At 36.3% G+C, this 24,522-nt stretch overlaps 2 protein-coding genes and 1 long non-coding RNA gene across 5 annotated transcripts in view; all 3 read right to left on the bottom strand.

The window, feature by feature from the left end:
• The window catches only part of LOC139135924 (PX domain-containing protein kinase-like protein), a 28,019-nt gene extending 16,741 nt beyond the window's left edge, over positions 1-11,278 (bottom strand). For 2 of the 3 annotated variants that reach the window (XM_070703703.1, XM_070703702.1), the window contains exons 1-3: positions 11,120-11,278; positions 8,021-8,071; positions 7,433-7,667 (exon numbers count right to left, since the gene is read on the bottom strand). In XM_070703703.1, coding sequence (XP_070559804.1) covers positions 7,433-7,667; positions 8,021-8,071; positions 11,120-11,236 — 403 coding nt within the window. In that variant the 5' untranslated portion in view covers positions 11,237-11,278. The remainder of the gene's footprint in view (positions 1-7,432; positions 7,668-8,020; positions 8,072-11,119) is intronic. The other variant, XM_070703704.1, reaches the window with a different exon arrangement.
• A 6,026-nt stretch (positions 11,279-17,304) lies between these two features.
• Positions 17,305-19,745, bottom strand: LOC139134366 (uncharacterized). Its single transcript, XR_011552802.1, has 3 exons — positions 19,626-19,745; positions 19,143-19,200; positions 17,305-18,753 (listed from the first exon to the last, which is right to left on the bottom strand). It is a non-coding gene; the product is annotated as an uncharacterized lncRNA (long non-coding RNA).
• Positions 19,746-19,841: 96 nt separating this feature from the next.
• The window catches only part of LOC139134518 (plexin-B-like), a 115,787-nt gene continuing 111,106 nt past the window's right edge, over positions 19,842-24,522 (bottom strand). The window contains exons 6-7 of the mRNA XM_070701377.1: positions 24,287-24,419; positions 19,842-20,087 (exon numbers count right to left, since the gene is read on the bottom strand). Coding sequence (XP_070557478.1) covers positions 19,842-20,087; positions 24,287-24,419 — 379 coding nt within the window. The remainder of the gene's footprint in view (positions 20,088-24,286; positions 24,420-24,522) is intronic.

Genomic DNA, 24,522 nt, shown 5'->3' with positions numbered 1-24,522 from the left:
AGATGTGTTATGCCTTTATCTAATAGTCAGAAGTTGGTACAGTTAGCTAGTTAGTTAATATTCTATTATAGTGACACAAATTTACACATATAGTGACACAGTTTCACATCCTAATAAATATATAGAATTAAATCCTTTATAATATATCAAAAGTAAATGATGTGAAACTCCAGCCAAGTTATTGGCTTATGAGTCACTTTTACATAAGTATAGCTTCCAGTGTGTATGGTGTTCTCTCAGGGAACTGAAGTTACATTTCTCCTTCGGAAAAACATTTCATAAATACATTTAGAAAATGTATTTATGTGATTAATGGAAAAAAGTTTTGCAAGCTCCTCACTTGGTGGTAAATTAGTGCCTGCGTTTGCGAATTGTGATCGAATATCAGTATACAATCTGCATTCAAAGACAAAGTGAAGTTCATCTTCAACAACATTACACAGGAATAAGGAAACTAAATATATATACTGTCCCTTTATTTTCCTGCTGAGAGAAAGGGTGTGTATGTTTTTGTAACCAGTAGATGTACATTTACATGTATGAGACTTCAAACTTCACTCTGACCAAGTAATACATTTAACAGTTAAAGCTGTCATTGTATCAATGGCGTGGTAACTGTAACATTGTACTGTGCAACACTGATACTGACTTCCACATGTCTGCTGTACTACACTGTCTTTGTGACCAGTTTCGATGAAATGTATGGAGTTGTGATACATTTATAGTGCTAGTCATGTTAACGTTCTTGATAAAATGGCAATATATCTGCCAGGCATATTGGCTTGTATTGCAAATCAATATTCATACATTGTACCTAAGTATTAAATAGATCATCCTTGTGCCAAGTTTTTATGCATTGGGTACACATACATGTACGCATGAACTACCATTGTTGTTGACATCAAAATGGCCGTCTGCTAGCCATGCTACATGTATATTGCTTCAAGACAAGCTGACATAGAAATGTATGCAGTAATACACTGTCCAACTCAAAGAACTTGTTCTGAAAAAGTTAGTTGACGGATGGAAAAGGAGTGACTGAAGATGGACGAACAGGACAGATGAATATTGGACAGAGCCAAATGTGTAAGTTGACTGGGTCTGCAAAACACGGTATAGGCTCGGGGACAGATATTCGGACTCTCAAACTTTTACAATATATTTTTGATCTACCACATGTGAGGGCTTAGTTTACAGCTCACAGAGTATACATTACAATTTTTGCTGGTTTATTTTCTGAAAATCAAGAGTTGATAAATATGGAGTATTGTGTTTCTCTTGTACTAAATTTAATCTTACACGGTGATGCCTCTGTTTATTCTTGATTTTGAAAAGGGAATGGTTTAAAGTTTCCCTGAGGAAAATTTAAGCAAAAGTTTAAATCTATCAATAGCGCTGATCGCAAATGACGTCACTGTTCTCTCTCATTAATATGCATAAATAAATATTTATCCGCATGAATGACAAAAATAAAACCTGCGAGTGTTAGAATGGCTATTAAGCGTCACACTTATTCGTATGAATTGATGACTGAGACTACAAGCTGTAACAACAGCTGCGCATACAACGACAAAATTTGTCCGAATTTCAGCATATTTGTCCAAAAGTCCCACACGTGCAGCTATATTTAGTAACAAACTTGAAATCGCGATTAACGCTATTTCAAGGTGCACACTACCTTAAACCTTCTATGAAGTGTTCTCAGACAGAAGTCTGTTTTATCAAAATACTACACTGTATTACAAGTGACCTAGCAGATGATATAGCTCTGCATTATCAGTATTTTATTAATATACTGTAACTATAAGAGGAACATAAAGCTATACCTGTCTTTACTTGCATCAGGATAACTACTGTAAACGTATTGTAATGGTAAAATGATTAGATGACCTGTGACGTCAATACTGGCTTCTATGATGAAAATAAATAAAATGTGCAGGATTAAAAGTTTAAGCCTGCATTTACAATGTTGATATGTAGGCTGTAGTCTTAAAATATGGTAGTTTCCATGGAAACTAAAATGGCCCTGATGACTACCTGTACATGTAGGTATTAAAATGTCAGAACTAACATTTTAATCAAAAATAATTGTGAGGGCATTGATAAATGACCATTAAGTCATTTTTAAATTTGAGCAGACTAACTGATGACACAATGTAGCATTGCATTTATGAAAAATTTAAAACACTACATCTCTGCAGCATATTGTATCATATCTTAATACATGTACAGGTTGTATTGTCAGGTTGTATGGTTCAGATTAATGGTTTATAAAATTAGTAATGATAATGCAGGGAATTATTTCAGTATACAGACTCCAAAACTGTACTTGGCAATATTATCGTTCAATAATTGAAGGTGGCAATATTATCATTCAATAATTGAAGGCCCAGTCTGCGTAATTGATTTGGTCTTATGGCAAAGATGAGTCAAGTTTCCATTTATACGAGTTTCGTAGCTTTCACATTAGCTTTAGATACCTAGTGTACAGCTAGCAGCTGGCTGTTGATGAAATTAAAATCAGGACTTGTGAAACTCCTTTTAGAACTCTTAAAATCCATGGGCACTTGCATCTCTCTGTAAAGTAAATTTAAACAATTGTCTGTGTGTTGTGGTTTGAAAGGACGATTGATTGTGACTTGCATCAACTGGATTTCATGAGTGATAGGTGTCCCAAGATAGTTCCTTGTTTGTAAACAATCATTTGAAGATGAAATAAAACAGGCCAAAGTCACTGAGTTACTTTGCTGGCCATTTTCTCTGGTCTTCAATGGAACAGCCATTCATCGTTTCTGCTTCCATTAGGGAAGCAGACATGCAAATGCATTGCTTACTTGGAACCAAGGTCTACAATACATGTAGATGTATATGGTTCCATAGCATCTCATGAATATTTGGTTCTGGAACAGTTATCCTGGATATCTATTCACTTGACACTTTCCCTAACCCTTTCCCTAACCCCATCCTTCACCCTAGCCGACACGGTCAGATTGGGAATATACAGCTGGTAAATGCCCAAAGAGGTTCAACTGCTAGTATTATTCAAACAGGAGCAAAGATACTTTTATTATCACTAATACTGATGTGATTTAGAGCAAAACATAAACATACATGTTCTATTAAACTACTACATCTGGTTTATCTACATTCGTCATTCAACACACATATGAATGTGTTCAACACGTTTACTGTTTTACCAATCACGAACACATCATTTTGTCATCAATTTTTGATATCTCTGTGGATTTTCAATTCTGAGTGACACTTTTTCCAAAGTTCATTCATGAAAATAGCAGACAGTGACCATGGTAAGTATCAATTCAGATATATAATTTCAATAAATTATCTTTAGCAGGTACTATGTAAACTAACATAAAAATACATATGCTAACTTACAATTCATATACTTGTAACGAGTTCTGATTAAACAAATATTTATACCATCACGATTGCCGGACTTCCTTCCCCATATCATGTGTCTTGTTGAGTGCGATTTAGGTATGCTTTGTTTTTACTCTGTTCTGTGTTCCTCTTGGATATGTGCAGGCAACAGATATTTGCAGTTATCAGGTTTGGATACAGTACCATTGATGGTACATGTGTGTCTGCTTCACACTCCCCTATGTAGTATTGAATACTAATAAAATGTTATCTTATCATGGCTCTCAAAACAAAGTCTATGCAAGGCTTTTGATGTGCTAGACTGCTATTAACATAGTAAATTGTATGATTTACAGGGAAACACCTATTGACCACCGAACAATCTGACAGGGAAACACCTATTGATTACTGAACAATCTGACAGCAATTTGAAGATTACTTTTCTCAAAGGTCAGCATTAGCAACTAATAAATATGAAGCTTGACGGCTCACAAAGAGGGACCTTGTACCTTGCAATCCGAGGAAAATTTTGATTTCATGTGTGAAGGTTGTTTGACAATGAACTCGTCTGAGTGGGACAATTCCTTTCTTTACAAGCAAAGGAACATTCCTTTCTTGACCATGAACTTCCTTGACATTCTTAACAACTAAAAACAGCCTTGAGGTATAGGTTGGTTTATTTTCAGATTCTTTATCCTTGTTGAATGTTGTGCACCGCTGACGTTATGCAGCTCCCAGGTGGTTCAAAAGACATTTATGCATCTATCTTCTGCATTCAAAGAGATTTGTCTGATCTGTTTTATGATCATCACAGGTGACACTTGCAGAATTTGAGAGATTTCATTTCTTTTTGAAATAAAGGTGTCTATCCAAGGAATGGGTAATCCAACATGGATGTATAGAAATTTTATCTTGTTCAAAGTGGTTCATTTGGACAGTCTTTGGAAAGATCCTACCATTACAGTAGAAAAACAGTAAACATTTATAAATGTAAACCTGTACTGGGTTATGGTTGAGTTTTTGTTTACTTATGAAAAATATTTGCAATGCACTGTGAAACGATTTTTCAGAGAGGAAGACATTTTGGTCTTTCTTTTAACTTCACACACAAAAAAGCAAAGGGAGATTGGCTCAGTTTGTCTTGCAAACACAACTGACCTAAATTTTAAAGTAAACAAAAAAGTCTCTCACAACAGTAAATCAATACCAGGGGACAATAGGGTCAGAGATCCACTACAACTCATACCTGTTATGTATAGGGCAATAAAAAACACCGCTGAATTGGCATTATACTGCCACAACTGGTTTGAATGAAGTTAAAAAACCTGTACAGATTTAGAAACATGCACATTTGCATAAGGTAGAATGCCCCTCTGGCACAGATATTCGGACTCTCAAATTTCTACAATTCTTTTCTAATCTGTGACTTGTGGGGGCTCATTTTAAAGCTCTTGGAGAAAGAATAACTGGCGCCATCTTAGTTTTTCGAAAATCTAAAATTTTATTTTTACCCCAGAGAGTTAAAACAGGACAGTGGTCATTACCCAACAGAGAGTTAAAACAGGGACAGTGGTCATTTTGAATTTCAAATATCACAAACTGTTGAGTAATTTGTATTGCCAGTTCCAAATCTTTGCATGGTACCCGTGATTTTTATTTCTGATTTGGTAAAAGTATGGTACAATCAAAGTGAAACCTCATCACATGATTTGTGAAGGACTCTCAGTTAGCTTAATTTCTATCAATAACCAACTGTATGGAATTCGGTATATATGAATGGATCATCTCTAAATATAAATTTGATTTTGTCTCTCCGAAACGCCACTTCACTTTAACCAATTTCGGAAACATATACTTCAGCACTGCAACATTTATGGCAATTTTGTTGTGCATATTTTTACAGTCTTTTGTTTTCTTCTACAAGTATGTGAAAATGCTCAGACTTTGTTCTGTCAACACTGTCTGTTAACCCTTTTCCTGCCAGACAGTAATAACTGTATCACTTCCCCATCAGCCAAGTCGGTAAAAAGCGGTATTGAGCCAAAACATGACGTATTTTCACCCACTTGGCTTGGTATGTTATAGCATCTTTTGTCCAAAAAAAATCAACTTTACAGTATTATGTTTTCAACAGCCTTCAAATGTACAGTATTATGTTAAAATACATCGTATGGAATACGTTGTGTTTCATTAATTTTAACCATCTTGACCTGGTGGTGAAATATGGACTTGGCAGGAAAAGGGTTAATGTGTACATGTAGTGCCTTTATTATGTTCACAGCCTTCAAAACTGTCTCACAACATATCCTTGGTTGGTGTAGGTCATTTAAGGTCACAAACTGAGAAAATTACCTAAAATATACAAATTTGGGAGTTTCCCAACACTTTGAGCAGAAAATTTATCTAATAACATCCCTCAGGACTTTATACCAAATTACAATTCTATCAAACAAGTAATTTGAAAATGACAAAATTGCTCCAAAATAGTAATTTTCCCAATTTTGTCATAATTTCAACAAATTAGATGTGTAACACCCTCGCAAAGATGCAACCCGAATTTGAGAGCAATTGGGCTGGCGGTTTCAGAGTAGAAGAATTTTTACTGAAAATGAGAAAAATCACCAAAAAATTCAGTAAAAATACAAAATTAAGGATATCTTCACAAATATCATAAAACTGTATAAGGTTCACCTAAGGTACTTGCACACAAATTTTCAAAGCAATCAAAGCAGCGGTTCTCGAGATATAATTCTTGACCATTTTCACATTTTGTGAGCTCATTTGCATAATTTTGGCAATGCAGACTTCATTTGAACAAAATCCAATCTATAGCCTAGGATGCATATACACACCAAATACCAAGCTGAAATGTGCTGCGGTTTGCGTGTTTTGATGTTGACGGACATACTGTACGTACATACATACATACATACATACATACATACATACATACATACATACATACATACATACATACAGACGCCATCGACTTCAGCTTATACGATAAACTCACATTGGTATAACCAAATGTGAGCTAAAAATCTGAGGAAGGATAATTTTATTTTTCCTCTGGCCTACAATAAATATCCTTTCTCCCAAAAATGTGGATTCAGAAAGATCATGGAAAAATGATGTTCAATACTGATTATCAAACAGAATTATATACAGAAATTACCTGCAGCTGTCGAATGTTAACAGTATTTCAGTGACCATAAGATGTACAACAGTACATCAGAATAATTACATGTGGTAATTTCTGGGATCTTAGATTCTTTTTTATCAGAGGCAAAGTATACAATAAAATGGTAAAAATATTAGGTATTATTATGTGTGACCTACTTTATTTATTGTGTGCTATTTTGGATTTAATAAAATACCTAGAGTCACAAAAGTAAATGAAACTCTGAAGTCTATGAATGTGGAGGAATTCAACCTTCATCTCATGATATATAATCACACTTCTTATGCAACTCTGCCTCAGTCCCTAAACCAACATTTTGATGAAATTTTGCCATTTTCTTGTCTATCTCCATGATGAAGTGTAAGAAGGACTGTATTATTTCTGCTATATTCCGTTGCTAACACACTTGACAGTACACAGAGAGTTACATGCATTTGGGTTGAAATTTATCTAAATTATTTAGTTTGGACGTTGAAACTTGAAAACACCAATAGTGAAGAAACAGGATATGGATCGCAGGTTGTGCTGAAAGGCTTAACATGCAATATCCTATGTTGGACAGTTTCCAGACTGGTAAATTTGAGCAGCAACTACACTATGTGCACTATGTAAACATGTAACCAAGCCTATTTGTAAGGTATCTCAATAACCTGATGGGACAAAGCAGCCATGATTGAGCAATACGTTTTGCTCTATGGAGTTGAACAGCAATGTACATTTTATAATATATGAGTGAATTAAAATTTGGCAATAACAATAAATATTCTAACCATAAGAAAGTACAAAGTGAAACAAAAAGACCTCTCAAATTAGTGCTAGGTATTCCCAGCAGAAAATGCATGTACAGAAATACTGAGTATTCAGACTTACCATGGAAATTTGGTGAATAATTATTGATGTCTAAGAACTGTTTCACAAACAAGGAATTTGCCAGCATAAGATTTGCAAGTATAGTGTTCAGGTATTGTTGCAGTGCTCGTTGTCGCTCTGCAACAAATTCCCTTTCCATATTTCCAAATACTTTCTTTGGGGGCAGCGGTAATGGTATACCGGAGATTTTCAGATTGTCATGGAGTGTTGAAAAATCACTGTATCTTCTGTTTATCTGAGAAAAAAAAATACAACCAGGAGGGATACATGTAAGTGTACAAGTATCATAATTACATGTACAGTTCCAGAAAAAGCAGATGGTTGTCAACGGTGTACATGTACTTAGACCTGTCTTGTGATAAGTAGACAAGTAGAGTTGGAGGTGCCGTTTGGATGATGACTTGACAGAATAACATTGAGTAGGTGAAATGGTCAACTTTGTTACAGTATTCTGAAGACATTCCAACATCCAATTCTGATTTCATGACAGTTCATACACTGGCACTTTAGGGCATTCATTACATTCCTGTTGTTGATCACATTTGCTATGCTAAAAATACTATCCCAGTTATATGATGTGTCACTTACCTGCCAGCAGTTTTCCGTTGCTGGACCCCGCTGTACACGGATGACATAATCCTGAGGGAAAATGACAGTACAGTAAATACATCCATTACCTTCCACAATTCTTCCAAAATGTTTTAAGACAATCACTTTGCCTACAGGTTTTTGATCGAGCATTTTTTAACATTTCTAGGATTGATGAAAATTCTAAATGGCTATTTACACATTTAGATATTATTGAACACATCAAAATCGGAATACAGTATATGCAAAAAATAAACTTTTAAAAGTAAAGGTGAAAAATAGCCTCCTATTATTTGAAACAGTACTAGTACGTCATATTATAATATGCATGGCTGTCTTAATGCTTTTAATTCATGATGAACAAATTATTGTATTGCTATGAGTTGTACCCAAGAATGAAAACATTTCAAACGATTTTTGTACAACATTTCACTTCTAAGATATGCATAAATTATTCAATAACTGTCTGGTAGAAATTATTCAGTAACATAACTATGAACTTTCATAAATTTTGACAGAAATTGCATACAGATCAATTACAACTGAACTCATCAGGGAATAAAGGGGAAGATATTGCTACAGGTTATTCTAACTTTTTCCAAAAAGTCTTCTTACAACCTTTTTCATGTTTGTTTTTGCTTATTTACTTTCTCATAGCAATTGACTTTATTTTTAATTATCATCCTTCAAAAGGATGTACAGAAGACAAAGGCAGTGGTGATAATTTGTTAAATTTAATCTGCTGCAAATGTCTTATACGGTACATGGACACCAATATGTAATAAGTGGAAACTTTTTTAATTTTTTGACTTAACCCTTTGAGTGCCAAAGTCAACTTTTGTCGCTTTCATAAAATATACCAGAGTCAATTTTTTCAAGATTTTTGCCAAAATTTTGATAGAAAAGTGTAGCCTATAAAATGTGAAGTCCATTTGGTCAAAAGTTTAAAAAAAAATAACAGAAAAATTCTTTAAAATGTAGTAAAATGTTGCACTAAAATTTTGGTGGAATAAATTACATCACTCAAAGGTTTTAATCATGTAAAGGTAGAGTCTCTCAATTTTGTTTTGTCAAAAATCCAGGAATGAAACTTGAGTTTAGTCATTCCTCTAGTATAAGAATGACAACTATTGTACAACTATGCTTGGGTGCATTGGTAAATGGTTAAAAAATCCAGGTAACATTTCTGTTGTCTATGATAATATCATTGCTATGATGTACCAAATTGGATGCCGGAAACTTGGCTAGGGCAACCACATATATACCTTCATCATGGAAAATATACATGGTGGCTAATTAATGAATTAAACCTGTAAACAAACTACAAATGCAACTAAACTGTACAAAAGAGTCATATTTGTGAGGACAACATGACTGGACATTTGCGGACTACCAGAAGTCAACGCGCATCTAGGAAGTGTAAGTCCGATTCATTTTAATGCCTTGTTGAAAAGTTTTGGCTGCTCTAGATGACTACTTATCCCTTGAGACAGAAGCACATGAAATTTAAACCCAGCAGTGGAATGGTTATGTTTCTACAAATGAGCCCTCAGTATCATAACTTTATAGAGTATGACAGTATCAGTCTCCACTCATAATGTTAGGTAAATCCAGACCAGGGTTTTTTTTGGAGTGCACATGCTAAATAATAACCATTTAACACTCCCGTAACACTATCTTTTTAGACTGAAATGATCTTGTAAATATGGCCTTTGTGTCAGAGTATCTTGGCATGTTATGTTACCTTGGTACTGCTCTAAGATTACTGTGCCAACCTTACACCACAGTCCCTCCTAGACGGACCATACTACAACTAATGATCCAATCATCACCTGGCTGCTACTTTTCTTTTTCCATCAGTTGACTCTCCTTGGTATATTTCAGAACAGTGTACGATACAAGTTTAGATTTGTTTTGGTCATCAAACATCACCAATGTTCAAAACTCTCGGGTCATCTCCTTGAGTGCCTATTCTCATGGTCCAAGAACTATACACTTATTTTCAATTTTGATGAATTTTAGACATGGGTGATAAGGATTCAAGCTTTGTCAGCTCTTAATTGTGGCATGCTTGTGACTTTAAGAGGAATATCTATACATAGTGCTATGGCAGTACTAAGGTAAGGCAAGAGTTTAAGTACAGACTGCCCCACATTGTCCTTCCCCAATGCAGCCATTACCTCAATTCAAAAATTGGCCAATAGACATCATGATACTAAACACAGAAATTATCATCTCACTCAAGCGTTAAAATAATTGTAACATTTTTGATGTTACATATCGTGCTATTAATGGTTGCCCAATTCTTGAATGAAATCATACTTTTCCACTTCCAGCTCTCTTTACTATAACGTGTGTAGTTATACATTGAAACAGAGTTTATAGGGAGTCCATGTGTAAAGCCATGAATAGTGTCATCTCTCTACTGTCTATGGTCTAACACAGAACTCTGTCACTCATAATAGTACACGAATAAACATAAGTCGAGGGTAAGCGTAGCACCAGTGCCCAGCAATGACACCTACAGTATTGCATAACGTCTTACACCGCACTACTACACCCGATCATATCATGGGAAGGACGTAACGCTATTCGCACGTATCATACGTATGCTGGATCTCACACGTGACGACTTATATCACAAAATGGAGTGACGTCGCCAGGCAGTACGAATGTCTAGTGAGTAGCATCGGGCCTTCTGACAGTATTCCATCCACAACGACCCGTACGGCCGTAGTCACGCGCATAAACTATGTAAACATGATGAAATCCATGTCATGTCTCCTGCACTCTGCAGTGCTGGTGCCAAATAGCCAAGGCCAAAGTGACAATGTACAACCGGGTCCGGTGGTTGTACTTCAAACTTGGAAACAGGGAAAAAAGCCCGATGTGAAATGTGATAACTGCAAAGAAAATGTGCGTTTATTGCCCCAAATTATGGGATTTGGATAGTACACCTGCACGGTGTGTCCTAAAACGACACGTACTGAACGAGTTGTTCGTGTGTTGACGTGTGTGCACAGGAAATACGTTAATATGACACTGAATGTGCACTGCAATATTTGGCAGACATGCAGCAAGATTTTTAGCCATACTTACAATATGTGTTTCCATATTCTGTGCAGCTTCTATGACGGCAGTCAGCGGAACTGTATCGTCCAGCATTAATTTTGTTGCCTTCTTCTTCTCAAACAGCGCCATTTTCACACATTGCATGCAATTTGAGTACGATATTTGGGGGCGGAGTACAATCTCGTAATGTCTCGCGCGACGACATCAATTTATGATAGAGGGCGCACACTAAATCAAAATTGCTATCCATCTCACACATTTGTATCTCTCACCACACAGGGGACTCGTACTCCTTGTTTATTTGTGTCTGTGTTTGTTTGTGCGTATATGTTTGTGTTTTTTATTTGTTTTTTTTAATAAAATAACAGCGAAAAGCTGTTTTGTTAATATTTGTCAAGAAAGAGCAGATTATTTATTTGTTTGTTTGTTTGTTTGTTTGTTTGTTTGTTTGTTTGTTTGTTTGTTCGTTCGTTTGTTGTTTGTTTGTTGTTGATATGTATTTCCGATGGTAAGGGTTAGGGTTAGGCTTAGTTAAGCTTAACCTAACTTAAGCCTAACCCTAACCCTAACCCTAACCATCGGAAATACATATCAACAAAACAAACAAACAAACAAAAATAAATTAAACTTTTTTGTAAAACTCTTGACATTGTATTCGATAAAGCGTTTATTTTAAATTTATATACCACATCCAGCGACGGGGTAAACCACGATATTTGACCAGTTCTAAACGTATATGCAAAGGGTTGATTTCATTACTATCCGATGAAAAAAATTAATATTCGTGAACTTTGCACATGCAAATTTAGTCTGATAGCTTTTACATTGGTGTAGAAAAATGTTAGAACTTAAAGCGCTGCTGAAGAGCCAAGCGTACATAAGGTATACCTGAGAGGCCCTTCATAGATTTGTGAATAGACTTGACCCAATGATTACGTTGATTTGTAAACTTGCTCAGTGCAGGCCCTGTTATAAGGTTGAAGGGCTCACATCTAATGAAATAATGTAACAGAGAGGAGTACAATGAATTTGCTTAAGAGCACAACAGCGTTTGTTTTAATATTTATCCTTCAGTGAACACTTTTTGTGCACACTCGATGAAAAGTATGTTCTTGATTATTCACTCGTGATTGCCTTCAAGCTACTTTATTACACAGTTCACATTTTAAGTTTAATCAAAGGGCCAAAAATGGAACAAGCCCACAGCAGTCGTTTGGTTAATGTTCGTTCTTCTTTTTCGTCTTCTTCTCATAAAAGAACAAACTTAACAACACTGATATCAAAGGGCAGTCACTTTGTCCACAACTTGCCGAGCAGCCGGGAAAGGTGTTGATACCAGTTTACATCGATAAAGAAATCCAACTTTCAACAATGAATATTTATGACAATAAGGTGAGTGGTACTTTCTATGATGGCTATACACAACGTCACTGTTTTCATGGACAGAAAAGTTACAAATTAAACTAAAATGAGTCTCAAGCGGGCAACATCGTCCAGGCCAGAGTGTCCCCTACCAAGTTTTTTTTCTTTTTCCCATGCCCTAGTTCAGTCTATCATGATGACCAGATAATACACGGGATGCGATAAAAACACTTTATTCAATCCACCACGTTTCCTCTGTACCTTCCTTTACAGTCCCCTGACGTTCATGATGCAATTTTTATAAATGCATACTGCAGCGCATGACGCAATCGCAACCGACGACTTTATGTATTATCTTGTTCAGACGGGTCAAATTTCATCTGGGAATGCAAATTTTCTTGAAACAATTACATAATACATTCAGAATATTTAAGAGGACGTAAATGTTTGTAAACATCATTTCAGAAATGTGTTTAGGGTCGATATATTTTTTATGCCAAACTTGAGTTTCATTCATGAGCGTGTGTGAATATTATGGGATTCTTTTATCGTTTTTTTCTGTAATTACAAGGACCTTGGAGGGTATGAATGCGTTCTGACAATAGAAAATACTCCTCTCAGCATCGGAGCTACGAGACATAATGAGAATTTGGTCACCTGTAACGCCAAAAAGGTATATGTGCTTGTCATGATCTATTTTGCGATGATCTGAATTTGGATAGGGAAGGAACTTTGAAAAGCAATTACGATTATTTCAGTATTTTTGGGAAACACATGTCCACACCGGTTAGTTTTGGAAAAAAAACACCCTCCAAAGAAAAGCAAACGACAGCGATGATGATGATGATGATGATGATGATGATGATGGTGGTGGTGATGGTGATATTTACGACGATGATGATGATAATGAAGACGAACAATGCCTGAACCAGTTAGATGAGGATTATAACCACATAATTCAACTCAGTAGTACTTTGACAACGTCAAAATGATCGTTCATTATTTTTCGGGAACAAATATCGACTGAATCTCGACGGCGCGAACACTGTAAACGTCGCGTCTGACCCTGTTTGCAATGCGTACGGAACCCATGGTATACGCGACCAGCTTCGAGTTCGTTGTTTCCGCAAATTATTCACGTAATTCCTTCGGAATATACAGGCGGTACACTCTTGTGTTTACATTGTTCGGATTAGTATGTCGTAGTCTGTGAAAATATCGATTTCATTACATGACTTTTGATCGTGGGAGACACGGCTGCCATGTTGTTTGTTTACATATTTACGAGCACACCGAAGATCGACAAAAAAAGGTCCGACCCACCAAAATTGATGACATAGACGCGCGTTGTCGTGACGTAGAACGACCAGAGAATACCTGCAAGCGGAACGGCTCGATACGTGTTTATTTTTTCTGCGCGTACATCCTTTAAAATATGCGGGCTTGTGATAGTTTGGGGGGACTTGAAAAATTTTGATCATATAGAGGAGAGGCATTTGAAAATTTTTGGGGGTATTGAGGGGGGATCTGAAAAAAAATCAGATTTCAATTGCGATTCCTCCAGGCCCAGCTATCGTTATTTGTGAACGCAGCCTAAATTGCATTGATTGCGTAAAATCACCAAGCCCTCAACTGAGAAGGGTATTGCAACCCACCTCCGTTCCGTGGCGGAGCAGATCGGAATATGTGCATAGGTCTGTGCGCATGCGAAGTAGACATTGGCAATATAGGGATCAACTATATGCCGACCACAGACAAACATATTTGTCTGTGATGCGACCAATCGCCATCGTAAGTGGACGTCCTGAAGATTTAATAAGACCATTACTACTGAGCTGTTACGTTTAAAATATTTTTTAATACATAGCATGTCGGATATTGCAGCTGCAAACCGAACGACTTTTCGTATCTGTGGACTTTCAGATAGAGTCAGCCAGGGGTTTCACTAAGTTTTGAAGTAGGGGGCTAAAATAAAAATGTAGGCGTCTTGCAGCAGCTGCGTGCCACGACTGTCAAGCGGTCGTCGGGGGAGGGTGCGGGAGGGGGAGGTGTCCCCCTCCCGGCCGAAGGCCGGCAGCCCTGGAAAATCAGCTAAAAATTCACTTTTTACAGCTCACAGTCACTTGAAATTATAGTATTTTCAGGAGTATTCTCAGCAGTGTTCCAGGACAATTTGTGTTCATATCATAAAAGCCATTTTCCTGGGAGATTAAATATGATAATTCACAATTACAAATGATAAAAATTTGATGATGTTGAATATGTTTTGAAGAAAGAAAACTAAAATCTAGAAATAACTTGACAATATTGCTCAGTAAAGTACCTTGATGTATGGTATGAAAATCGGTAAGTTAAGAACCTCTGTTTGCTTCTAGGAGGTACACTATTATATCACCATTATTAATGATATAAATTTGATATTATAGACAATATTATACAGTGTTTCATCTAGACAGGGGATGAGGGATTCTCCCTCTGTTGACATGTTGGCATCCCCAAGTAATTTGTCAAGAGGGGACGTGAGCCACAGTTACGTGTGATTCGATACATAGCGGCCGCCGCGTGGTTTCTATGCATACCACGCGGCGGCCGCTATGTATCGAATCACACGTAACTGTGGGACCATGCCCCCCCCCCCGGTGAAATGGTGCCAGTCACACCTTGGATATTCAAATAGAACACATGAACTGATGAAATCCCCCCTAAATTTTCTGGTAACGGGGAAAATCCCAATTGTTAATGCCATAGTCGATGAAACACTGATATTTTAAACACAGAAAACGATGAACTTTTCATTATTGTACTATGTTGTGGTTTAAATTAAGAATCCTGATGTTTGGTATGAACATAGGTAAATGGAGAACATTAATACCATTTTGGTTGTAAAAATGATAATTTATTTATCAATAATAATAGAAATGATTATGGTGACCATATTTCACAAATAGAAACAAAGTAAGAACCTTGATATGGAATATGAACATTTGTACGTTCAGAATCTCACATAAGGGATTTAATCTGACGATCGTTTTTGAAGTGAGTTCGAAGTCTGCTCGTTATCGGAACAGCACACTTTTCTTTTGTTCGGCATAAACGTAGGAAAGCTGCTATTGATGGGTGGAAGCTGCAAGTTTCTCATCAAACCTTTCGTCCACATTTTGAAATGGCTTGTTAACAAACATTATATTATAAAAGTTTACTTCCAATGAAAAATAGTTGAAGTGCTTCAAATCAAGTGAATTTCGTAATTTAAACTTTAGTACATACCCTTCTAGTTATATTATGGTCAAATCCGTTTGTCTCAAAGACAGGGCAAAAAGGGATATCATATGTACGAGGATAGGCGATCTGGAAATCGACAGTAACGTAATTGACCGCTTTTGACTCCGATCTGATGAGTTTTTCCTAAAATATCACGTCAAGAGATAGTCAGACAGTCAGATACACTGACATCGGTACGACCACAGCTCCATGTGAGCTAAAATGATCGGCTTGACGTGGTGTGCATAGGTGTACATGTTGATCAATGTATTTGACAGTTTGATTGAAAACCACAAGTGGTCAATTATGTAAATATGCATCTGTTAGCCCAGTGCTCGAATCCTATTCCGAAGTGTATGGCTCCCTTTTCATCGATTTCATGCAGACTACCAACTATGTTGTCTATTAGGCTACTTTAAATGTACGTATGTTTCTTATTCCATGTTTCCCGCCAATGATGTGTGATGACGTGTTGCTAGTTCAGTTTTGCGGTTGTCGACGTCGTTTGCTTGCTTTTTTAACTCGCAAGATCCAACAACCGACATGAATACAAGAATGTGAACATGCAGGAGCAACACATCAAAATGACTACAGTACTGGTATTAAAACTTTGTTAAGCTGTATGCATGCATTGTGCATGAATGTCGTCCGTTGGATATGATATCAAACATTTTGTGCTGTGAGTAGCATACTGTCATATTTTTATATTTGTTTTAACTTTCAAGCGTATGTGAAAAAAGGTGTAGTCTTTATCGACGAACGTGAGAATGAGAAACAAACTTGTTACCCCTTTTGTGCCTCGGCTTAAACTTCTGTTGAGGTAGCATGACCATGTTGAGTAACACGGCACCTCTGTCGTGTGATCCGAATGTGTCGCTTCATGTTTTTGAGTGTCTTCTTTGAGCAACTTGTGTGCCTTATATACAACATGTGTTTATGTAAAAACTCGTGTCTATATATCACACTGTGAACAAATATAGCGGACACGAATCTGTTAACGTGAAGAGAATCCCCTTGGAGAAAGTAGCTCGAATATCATAATCATCCATAAGGCATATCATTGTAGATAAAGTGGAACTGGTCCGAGTCTTGGATAACTATTCTCTTTAGACTGCGCCGAGAGGCTTTTATGAAAGGGGGGTTCGCTAGAATACTCTATAGACGTAACAATCATTTAGCTCATGTAATAGGTATTTTGAAGAATCGTACCCCCGGGGCGGGCGCTACTCTTGATATTTTCATACGGAGGTATACCGCCCAAGTTGTAAACATCTACCCAATCATGTATATTCCAAAAATATGATCCCTTGCTAGGAATGTGCTTGACAAATTTGGGGATTGTTCAACCGAATTAGTCTGCTGCATGTTAACATTTTCCTTAAGCATGGGGCATTTGCTTTGTTATCGACCAATGTTTTATTGTTTTGTTTTGTTTTTTCAGATGAAAATCGTCCAATGTTTAGGGATTTCTTCATGAAAAAGTGACCCATTACGGCAGCACATACCCGTACACCTTTTCTATGGGAGAACCCTCCCCCCGAATCGCATTACCGTCCGAATAAATCTACACAAACACCAGCTTACAAATCTGCAGGCAAGATAATGAAAACTTTAATAGAGGCGTCTCAAATTGAGCACTTACTCAATGACTATAATCGAGTCGCTTTAAAAGTTGGCAAAGCAACCTAAGCAAACGGTAGATAACAATTTGGTTGGAACAGCAGTATGGATGAGCCAGTCTAAATATGGCCTTGAATATAATATCTTGCCTTGGATTGGGATGGCTTCATTTCTCTTAGCTTTCCTCCTCTCCTGATCGTTGCCATGTACTCTCTCTTTGTCCATCTCTTCCATAGATCAATATGTCTTAAATGGCAAAGCTACAGATACTTGATTAGCGTAGTCTCGTGAGGCGCTAAAACATTTTAAAATACAAACACCTGAAAAGCTGAATACCTGCATTCCTGATTTATGGTTCGTGGAAATTTGAAATGTTAACATCGCAATATCTGATGTGAGATTAATATCACAACATTGGTTATGTCCAAAATGACATGTTGTGTTCTTCCTTCATGGAAAAAGTAAGACCTGGACTAAAAAAATGATAAAGATCTACAGTACAGCTGAGGCAATCGCACTAAACTGTATACGTTAAGCGCAGTCCAGGACACAGAGATTAAAAGGTTTCGTCCGGAGTCTGTATAACTAGGTTTGCTCTATAGTAGCCAACTTGTTGCCTTTTCTGTTTAAAGAAATGGAAAATCATAAAATAAGGTAATATATGCAACAAAGCAAAGAAATATAACAGTAAATATAGGTGATTTCGTTTTCTCTTTTGCCTCATATGGCTTGAAAAGTATTATTAGTGTTAGAAAAAATACTATAAATCATTGTTAAAAGAGGAAAATGGCAGAAAATTACGCCGTTTGTCATTGTACACGATTTTCCGATCACAGTTGAAATCATATGGAATATTTGCTGAGAGGAATCTCGATAAAGACATAGTGCTTCCCTCTGAACGAGATGGTGGTAGTATTGTCATTATTTGAATCGCCCAATTTAGTTGAATCGTATCAATTAATTTAATATCAAAACAATTTACGCAGCTACTCGACCAACGATTGTGCTGTAGGTTCTACTGAATTTACGTTAAGAATCGAAAGAATTTCACATTTAAAGTACACGTAAAATTGACCAACATAACTACAGCTTGCAGTAAAATGATTTGGTAAATATGAAATAATCATGTTGTAGCATAACTATATTTTTATCTTGACGTATAATATAACCATAGGAATCTTGGATTCATTTCTCTCAAAGAATCGAAATTTGAAAGGCACACATTTAAAGTGTACGCAGAGACTTGATCAATATGGATGATATATGAATTGCTAAATGCTCGTAAACATCGGACTATAAGGTTCTCGCTTGTTGACATTTTCGAAATAAACCATCAGATATCCATAACTCGTGTGTAGTATTAAACGATAAAGTGGCTCAACCAGATGACAAGTGTGGTCCAAATAACTGCGCAGGTCCTGCAACAGAAAGAAATATATCGTTGTCGAGAATGAGCAATATCATTAATTTAAATCCAAAATAATAAGTTGAACTGTGTGACTTCAAGCGCTCAACCATCTTTCATTTTATGAAATATAAATAAATAAATAAATCGCCCAGTTAATTGTGATAGGAAATATTAAACTTAATTCAATGAGACATTACGAGCAATCAACTGGCTTTTAACAGACATTGTAACATTTATTTTTAGGAATTTTCCCTCACATAATCCATCAACAATGGCACATATAGTCAGACATTTTGTGCACCAGCTATTGTTTATGTTAGTACTTGTCAAAGTTCCTAACGAACAAAATCAGTCTTTGTTCTGTTACATACATATTAATATAAATACTGTGTATCTAACCTAGTTGCTCCAGATGGACATTTTTCTTCATCGGTTTCAGAGCACTTATACAGAGTCACTGTGGAAGAATGATACGGACGAAATGTCTAATAAAGTTGTGGTACTGTGAATATAAATAGATTCAGATATCTTTTACGAAATTGACGGGAGGAAAATTGCTTTCGATAAGCTACATTACTTGAAGTACAACCACTCTGAAATGGTTGCTAACTTGTGATACCGTGACTATAAATAGACTGAGATATTTTTAACGACATTGACGAGAGGAATATTGTTTTTAACAAACAATATTACTTGAATTACAACCGCTCTGAAAGGGTTGCTAATGCAGCATTAGTAAGCATTTCTACTGTTTCAAATTACCTGAGAAGTATTTATAACGAAATAAATTATGCAGTATTGTAAAGAGTGTCACCCTTTGGTAATTATAATGAAATATATTGTTGAGACATTAGAGTTTAAGAATAACAAACATAATCCTACCTGTGTATCCATGGATATCGTCGACAATGTTTTTACCATCATTCCACTGTAGAGTTAAGTTAGCAGGTAGCTCTTGCTGAGTTGATTGATAGGTATACTGGTAAAATGAATATATATTTTGTACAAAAGAGAACATTCATCAGTAAAATAATCATTGTAAAGAACGGGAACATCATCAAAGAATATCATGAATATACTGCTTTTGAACGATCATTTTTACGTTGTCAAAGTACTACTGAGTTGAATTATGTGGTTATAATCCTCATCTAACCGGTTCAGGCATTGTTCGTCTTCATTATCATCATCATCGTCGTAAATATCACCACCACCACCACCACCACCACCACCACCACCACCACCATCATCATCATCATCATCATCATCATCATCATCATCATCATCATCATCATCATCATCGCTGTCGTTTGCTTTTCTTTGGAGGGGTTTTTTTCCAAAACTAACCTGTGTGGATATTTTGTTTCCCAAAAATACGGAAACCGTAATTGCTTTTCAAAGTTCATTCTCTATCCAAATTCAGATCATCGCAAAATAGATCATGACAAGCATATATACCTGCCTGGCGTTACAAGTGACTGAACTCTCGTTATGCCTCGTAGCTCTGATCCTAAAAGGAGTATTATCTACCGTCATAACGCACTCATACCCTCCAAGGTCCTAGTAATTACAGAAAACGTGATACAAGTATCCCATAAAATTAACACAAGTTCATGGATGAAACTTGGCATAAACAATTAAAGCGACCCTTAACACATTTCTGAAATGATGTTTACAAACATTAACGTCCTCTTAAATATTCTGAATGTAAAATGTAATTGTTTCAAGAAAATTTGCATTCGCAGATGAAATTTGACCCGTCTGAACAAGATAATACATAAAGTCGTCGTTGCGATTGCGTCATGCGCTGCATTATGCATTTATAAAATTGCATCATGAACGTCAGGGGACTGTAAAGGAAGGTACAGAGGAAACGTGGTGGATTGAATAAAGTGTTTTATCGCATCCCGTGTATTATCTGATCATCATGATAGACTGAACTAGGGCATGGGAAAAAGAAAAAAAACTTGGTAGGGGACACTCTGGCCTGGACGATGTTGCCCGCTTGAGACTCATTTTAGTTTAATTTGTAACTTTTCTGTCCATGAAAACAGTGACGTTGTGTATAGCCATCATAGAAAGTACCACTCACCTTATTGTAATAAATATTCATTGTTGAAAGTTGGATTCTTTATCGATGTAAACTGGTATCAACACCTTTCCCGGCTGCTCGGCAAGTTGTGGACAAAGTGACTGCCCTTTGATATCAGTGTTGTTAAGTTTGTTCTTTTATGAGAAGAAGACGAAAAAGAAGAACGAACATTAACCAAACGACTGCTGTTGGCTTGTTCCATTTTTGCTCCTTTGATTAAACTTAAAATGTGAACTGTGTAATAAGTAGCTTGAAGGCAATCACGAGTGAATAATTAAGAACATACTTTCATCGAGTGTGCACAAAAAGTATTCACTGAAGGACAAATATTAAAGCAAACGCTGTTGTGCTCTTAAGCAAATTCATTGTACTCCTCTCTGTTACATTATTTCATTAGATGTGAGCCCTTCAACCTTATTACAGGGCCTGCACTGAGCAAGTTTACAAATCAACGTAATCATTGGGTCAAGTCTATTCACAAATCTATGAAGGGCCTCTCAGGTATACCTTATGTACGCATAGCTCTTCAGCAGCGCTTAAGTTCTAACATTTTTCTACACCAATGTAAAAGCTATCAGACTAAATTTGCATGTGCAAAGTTCACGAATATTAATTTTTTTCATCGGATAGTAATGAAATCAACCCTTTGCATATACGTTTAGAACTGGTCAAATATCGTGGTATATAAATTTAAAATAAACGCTTTATCGAATACAATGTCAAGAGTTTTACAAAAAAGTTTAATTTATTTTTGAAATGTCATTTTATTTTGTCAAATACATCAGATGAAATTTGACCCGTCTGAATAAGATAATACATACAGTAGTCGTTGCGATTGCGTCATGCGTTACAGTATGCATTTATAAAATTGCATCATGAACGTCAGGGGACTGTAAAGGAAGGTACAGAGGAAACGTGGTGGATTGAATAAAGTGTTTTATCGCATCCCGTGTATTATCTGGTCATCATGATAGACTGAACTAGGGCATGGGAAAAAGAAAAAAACTTAGTAGGGGACACTCTGGCCTGGACGATGTTGCCCGCTTGAGACTCATTTTAGTTTAATTTGCAACTTTTCTGTCCATGAAAACAGTGATGCGATGGTTACGAAATCGCTGTGTCCATGGTTTCAAAGGGTAAATCGATTGAACTCCAGCACTTTAGTAAAATTGGACTGTCATGGTTAGTAGAAAAGATTAACTGCAAATTATACCTTCTGTTTTTAGAAATTAATTGACTAGCAAGTCAGATATGGTGATCGGATCAGTAAATTTTGACTCCACACTGTGACAACGTTGTGCGCAAAGTAATGTATTTTTTCCAACTGAATAAAATTAAAAGCACATGAAAGCAAAGGTATTGTCATGAAAATTCAGATTTTGAGTTTTCGCTCAAACTAATACCTTTGCCGACGGTTTATTTGTTTAATTATCATATAATTATTAAATAGGGTATATATTCTACAGTATTAAAACTCTCCTGCTGCATAGTCCATGTAACGATTCATGGCTGAGTCTGGCGCACAGAGATAAATGGATAGATTTATATATTCCCCTTTCAATACTTACATTTGATCCTACCACAATTGAAGAGGTATAATCTGACGGACAAATAGCTAGATAGTGTACACATTTGTTTTCATACACGCACCAATTACAGGCCCAATTACTCATGACACATCGAGAACATCTAGAGAGAGAGAGAGAGAGAGAGAGAGAGAGAGAGAGAGAGAGAGAGAGTGAGAGAGAGAGGGGAGAGAGAGAGAGAGAGAGAGAGAGAGAGAGAGAGAGAGAGAGAGAGAGAGGAATTTTTTAACATACTGAAAAATATATGAAAAAGTAAAATTGCAGACTAGCAATAAAATGAAGTACAATAATACATTTATTTTCCATGTTTTTACATATTGTTTTATCATTTCCATAGTTAATCTATTAGTTAAAAGGGGTCTAGCAAAGTTATACCTTGATGTTCTTTTGACTTTTTTACAAAGGTATCACATGCATTACTGCTATCCATTTGGTCAACAGATTTGAATCAGCGAAACCAATTCTATAAGATATCTGTGTATATATATTGTATATATGGCGAATGGGACGGAAATGATTCACTTACGAGTCATGACGAGAACAATTGTAAAAGTGGAAGTCTTTGTTAGCTGATACAGTCGCTTCACTTTTAATGTGCAGTGCATCAGTTGCATGATCTGAAAGTGGTGAAAGGGCAAATAAGTCTCGAAAAGATGCTTTGGTTCCAATTGTAACTTAACAGTAAATGTTTCCATTTTTCATCCCCAACTTTGTTTATCAGGAATTTCTCATGAGTGAATACATTAGCGTCTGTAGATATTTCAAAGTTATAGATTTTACTTGGCACACTTCATCATCTTTTAACACATTTCATGGATGGAACCTGCAATTGGAGTGTGAATGTCTGTGCTTGGGATTGTAGCTTTTGGGATCAACACAAAATTTTACCGGCAAGATTTGTAGGACGAGGGGACATAGAAATAACGTTTTCTTTCGCCAAAATATTCAGTGTAATGATGAAGTAAGTGGGCGAGCTTTTGCCATCTTTCTCAGTTATGTTGTTCTTCCTGGTTCTTTCATTTGTAACGAAACATGTCAGGATAATAAATGATACTACAATAATCATTGAATGCTATGGTACAAATACAATGAAAGCTACATGGATAGCTTGCGTTAGGACAATATAATGAACGAGTACTATGTCTTACAGTATATGGTATGAGATTTTTGTTTTTTACTGTCGGAGCAAAGGTAAGGTTTGTAGGATAAGGGGAAACTTAGAAATAGTAAGCGTTACCCCGACCTTTGCCTAAAGGTATGGTTGGTCGATTGTCAATCGGAGGGGTGTCACACGTCAGGGTCTGACCCTCATTCACTGCAGTAGTAACATATCCATCAAATACACATGAATAACTCTCTCCATCACCAATGTCAGGTAGTCCCAAGACATGCAAAGTAATCTAGAAAAGAAATGTAGAAGACTCGTACCTGCTCTTCAAAATGTAGGTAAATACATATTTCCTCAATTATATAAATCCCATCGGCGAAGAACAATATAAAGAGCGGTGAGTGAAATGTGAAATTAATTGTTATTTGTGTCCACAGTCGGAGTATTACGACAATATACCAATACTTTATATTACTACCACATCACCGCTGACTATTCAATATTATGACAGGTAGTGTAAGATTAATAGACCGTCTTATCTAGCTGCTTAATTTTCCCCGAAAACATCTACGGTTGAGCGATGAGTTCAAAACAGCTTGGTGATCAAATAAGATGGATTGAGGATTTGCGACATCCGAAACACTAAGATATTGTATCGAGTAAAAAACAGAGAATAAACATCATTAAATTAAATTTTCCGATAGACGTTTCTGGGAAACATTTGAATATAATAGTTTAATTGTTATTAGTTACAGCCTACCTTGCTGGTAACATCTATTGGTGTGCCATCTTCGGGTTCTATGGACTCTATGATTGTACACGCTACGTTATCGAAGACGTTTGGCCAATAGGGTGACGGATCGGACTCGGTGCACCTGGCGTACGTTGAACAGCTGTACAGAAGTAAACAAATTGTGTAACTTAGTAAACACTGAAACTCAAGGAATAACAGCATGAACATTCCTTTCAATATTGCTAAATGTGTCATTTTAGTCC

The sequence above is a fragment of the Ptychodera flava genome, chromosome 6, assembly GCF_041260155.1.
Source record: "Ptychodera flava strain L36383 chromosome 6, AS_Pfla_20210202, whole genome shotgun sequence".
NCBI lineage: Eukaryota > Metazoa > Hemichordata > Enteropneusta > Ptychoderidae > Ptychodera > Ptychodera flava.
The sequence above is the reverse complement of the archived record's forward strand: the minus strand, read 5'-3'. Positions and strand labels throughout refer to the sequence as shown.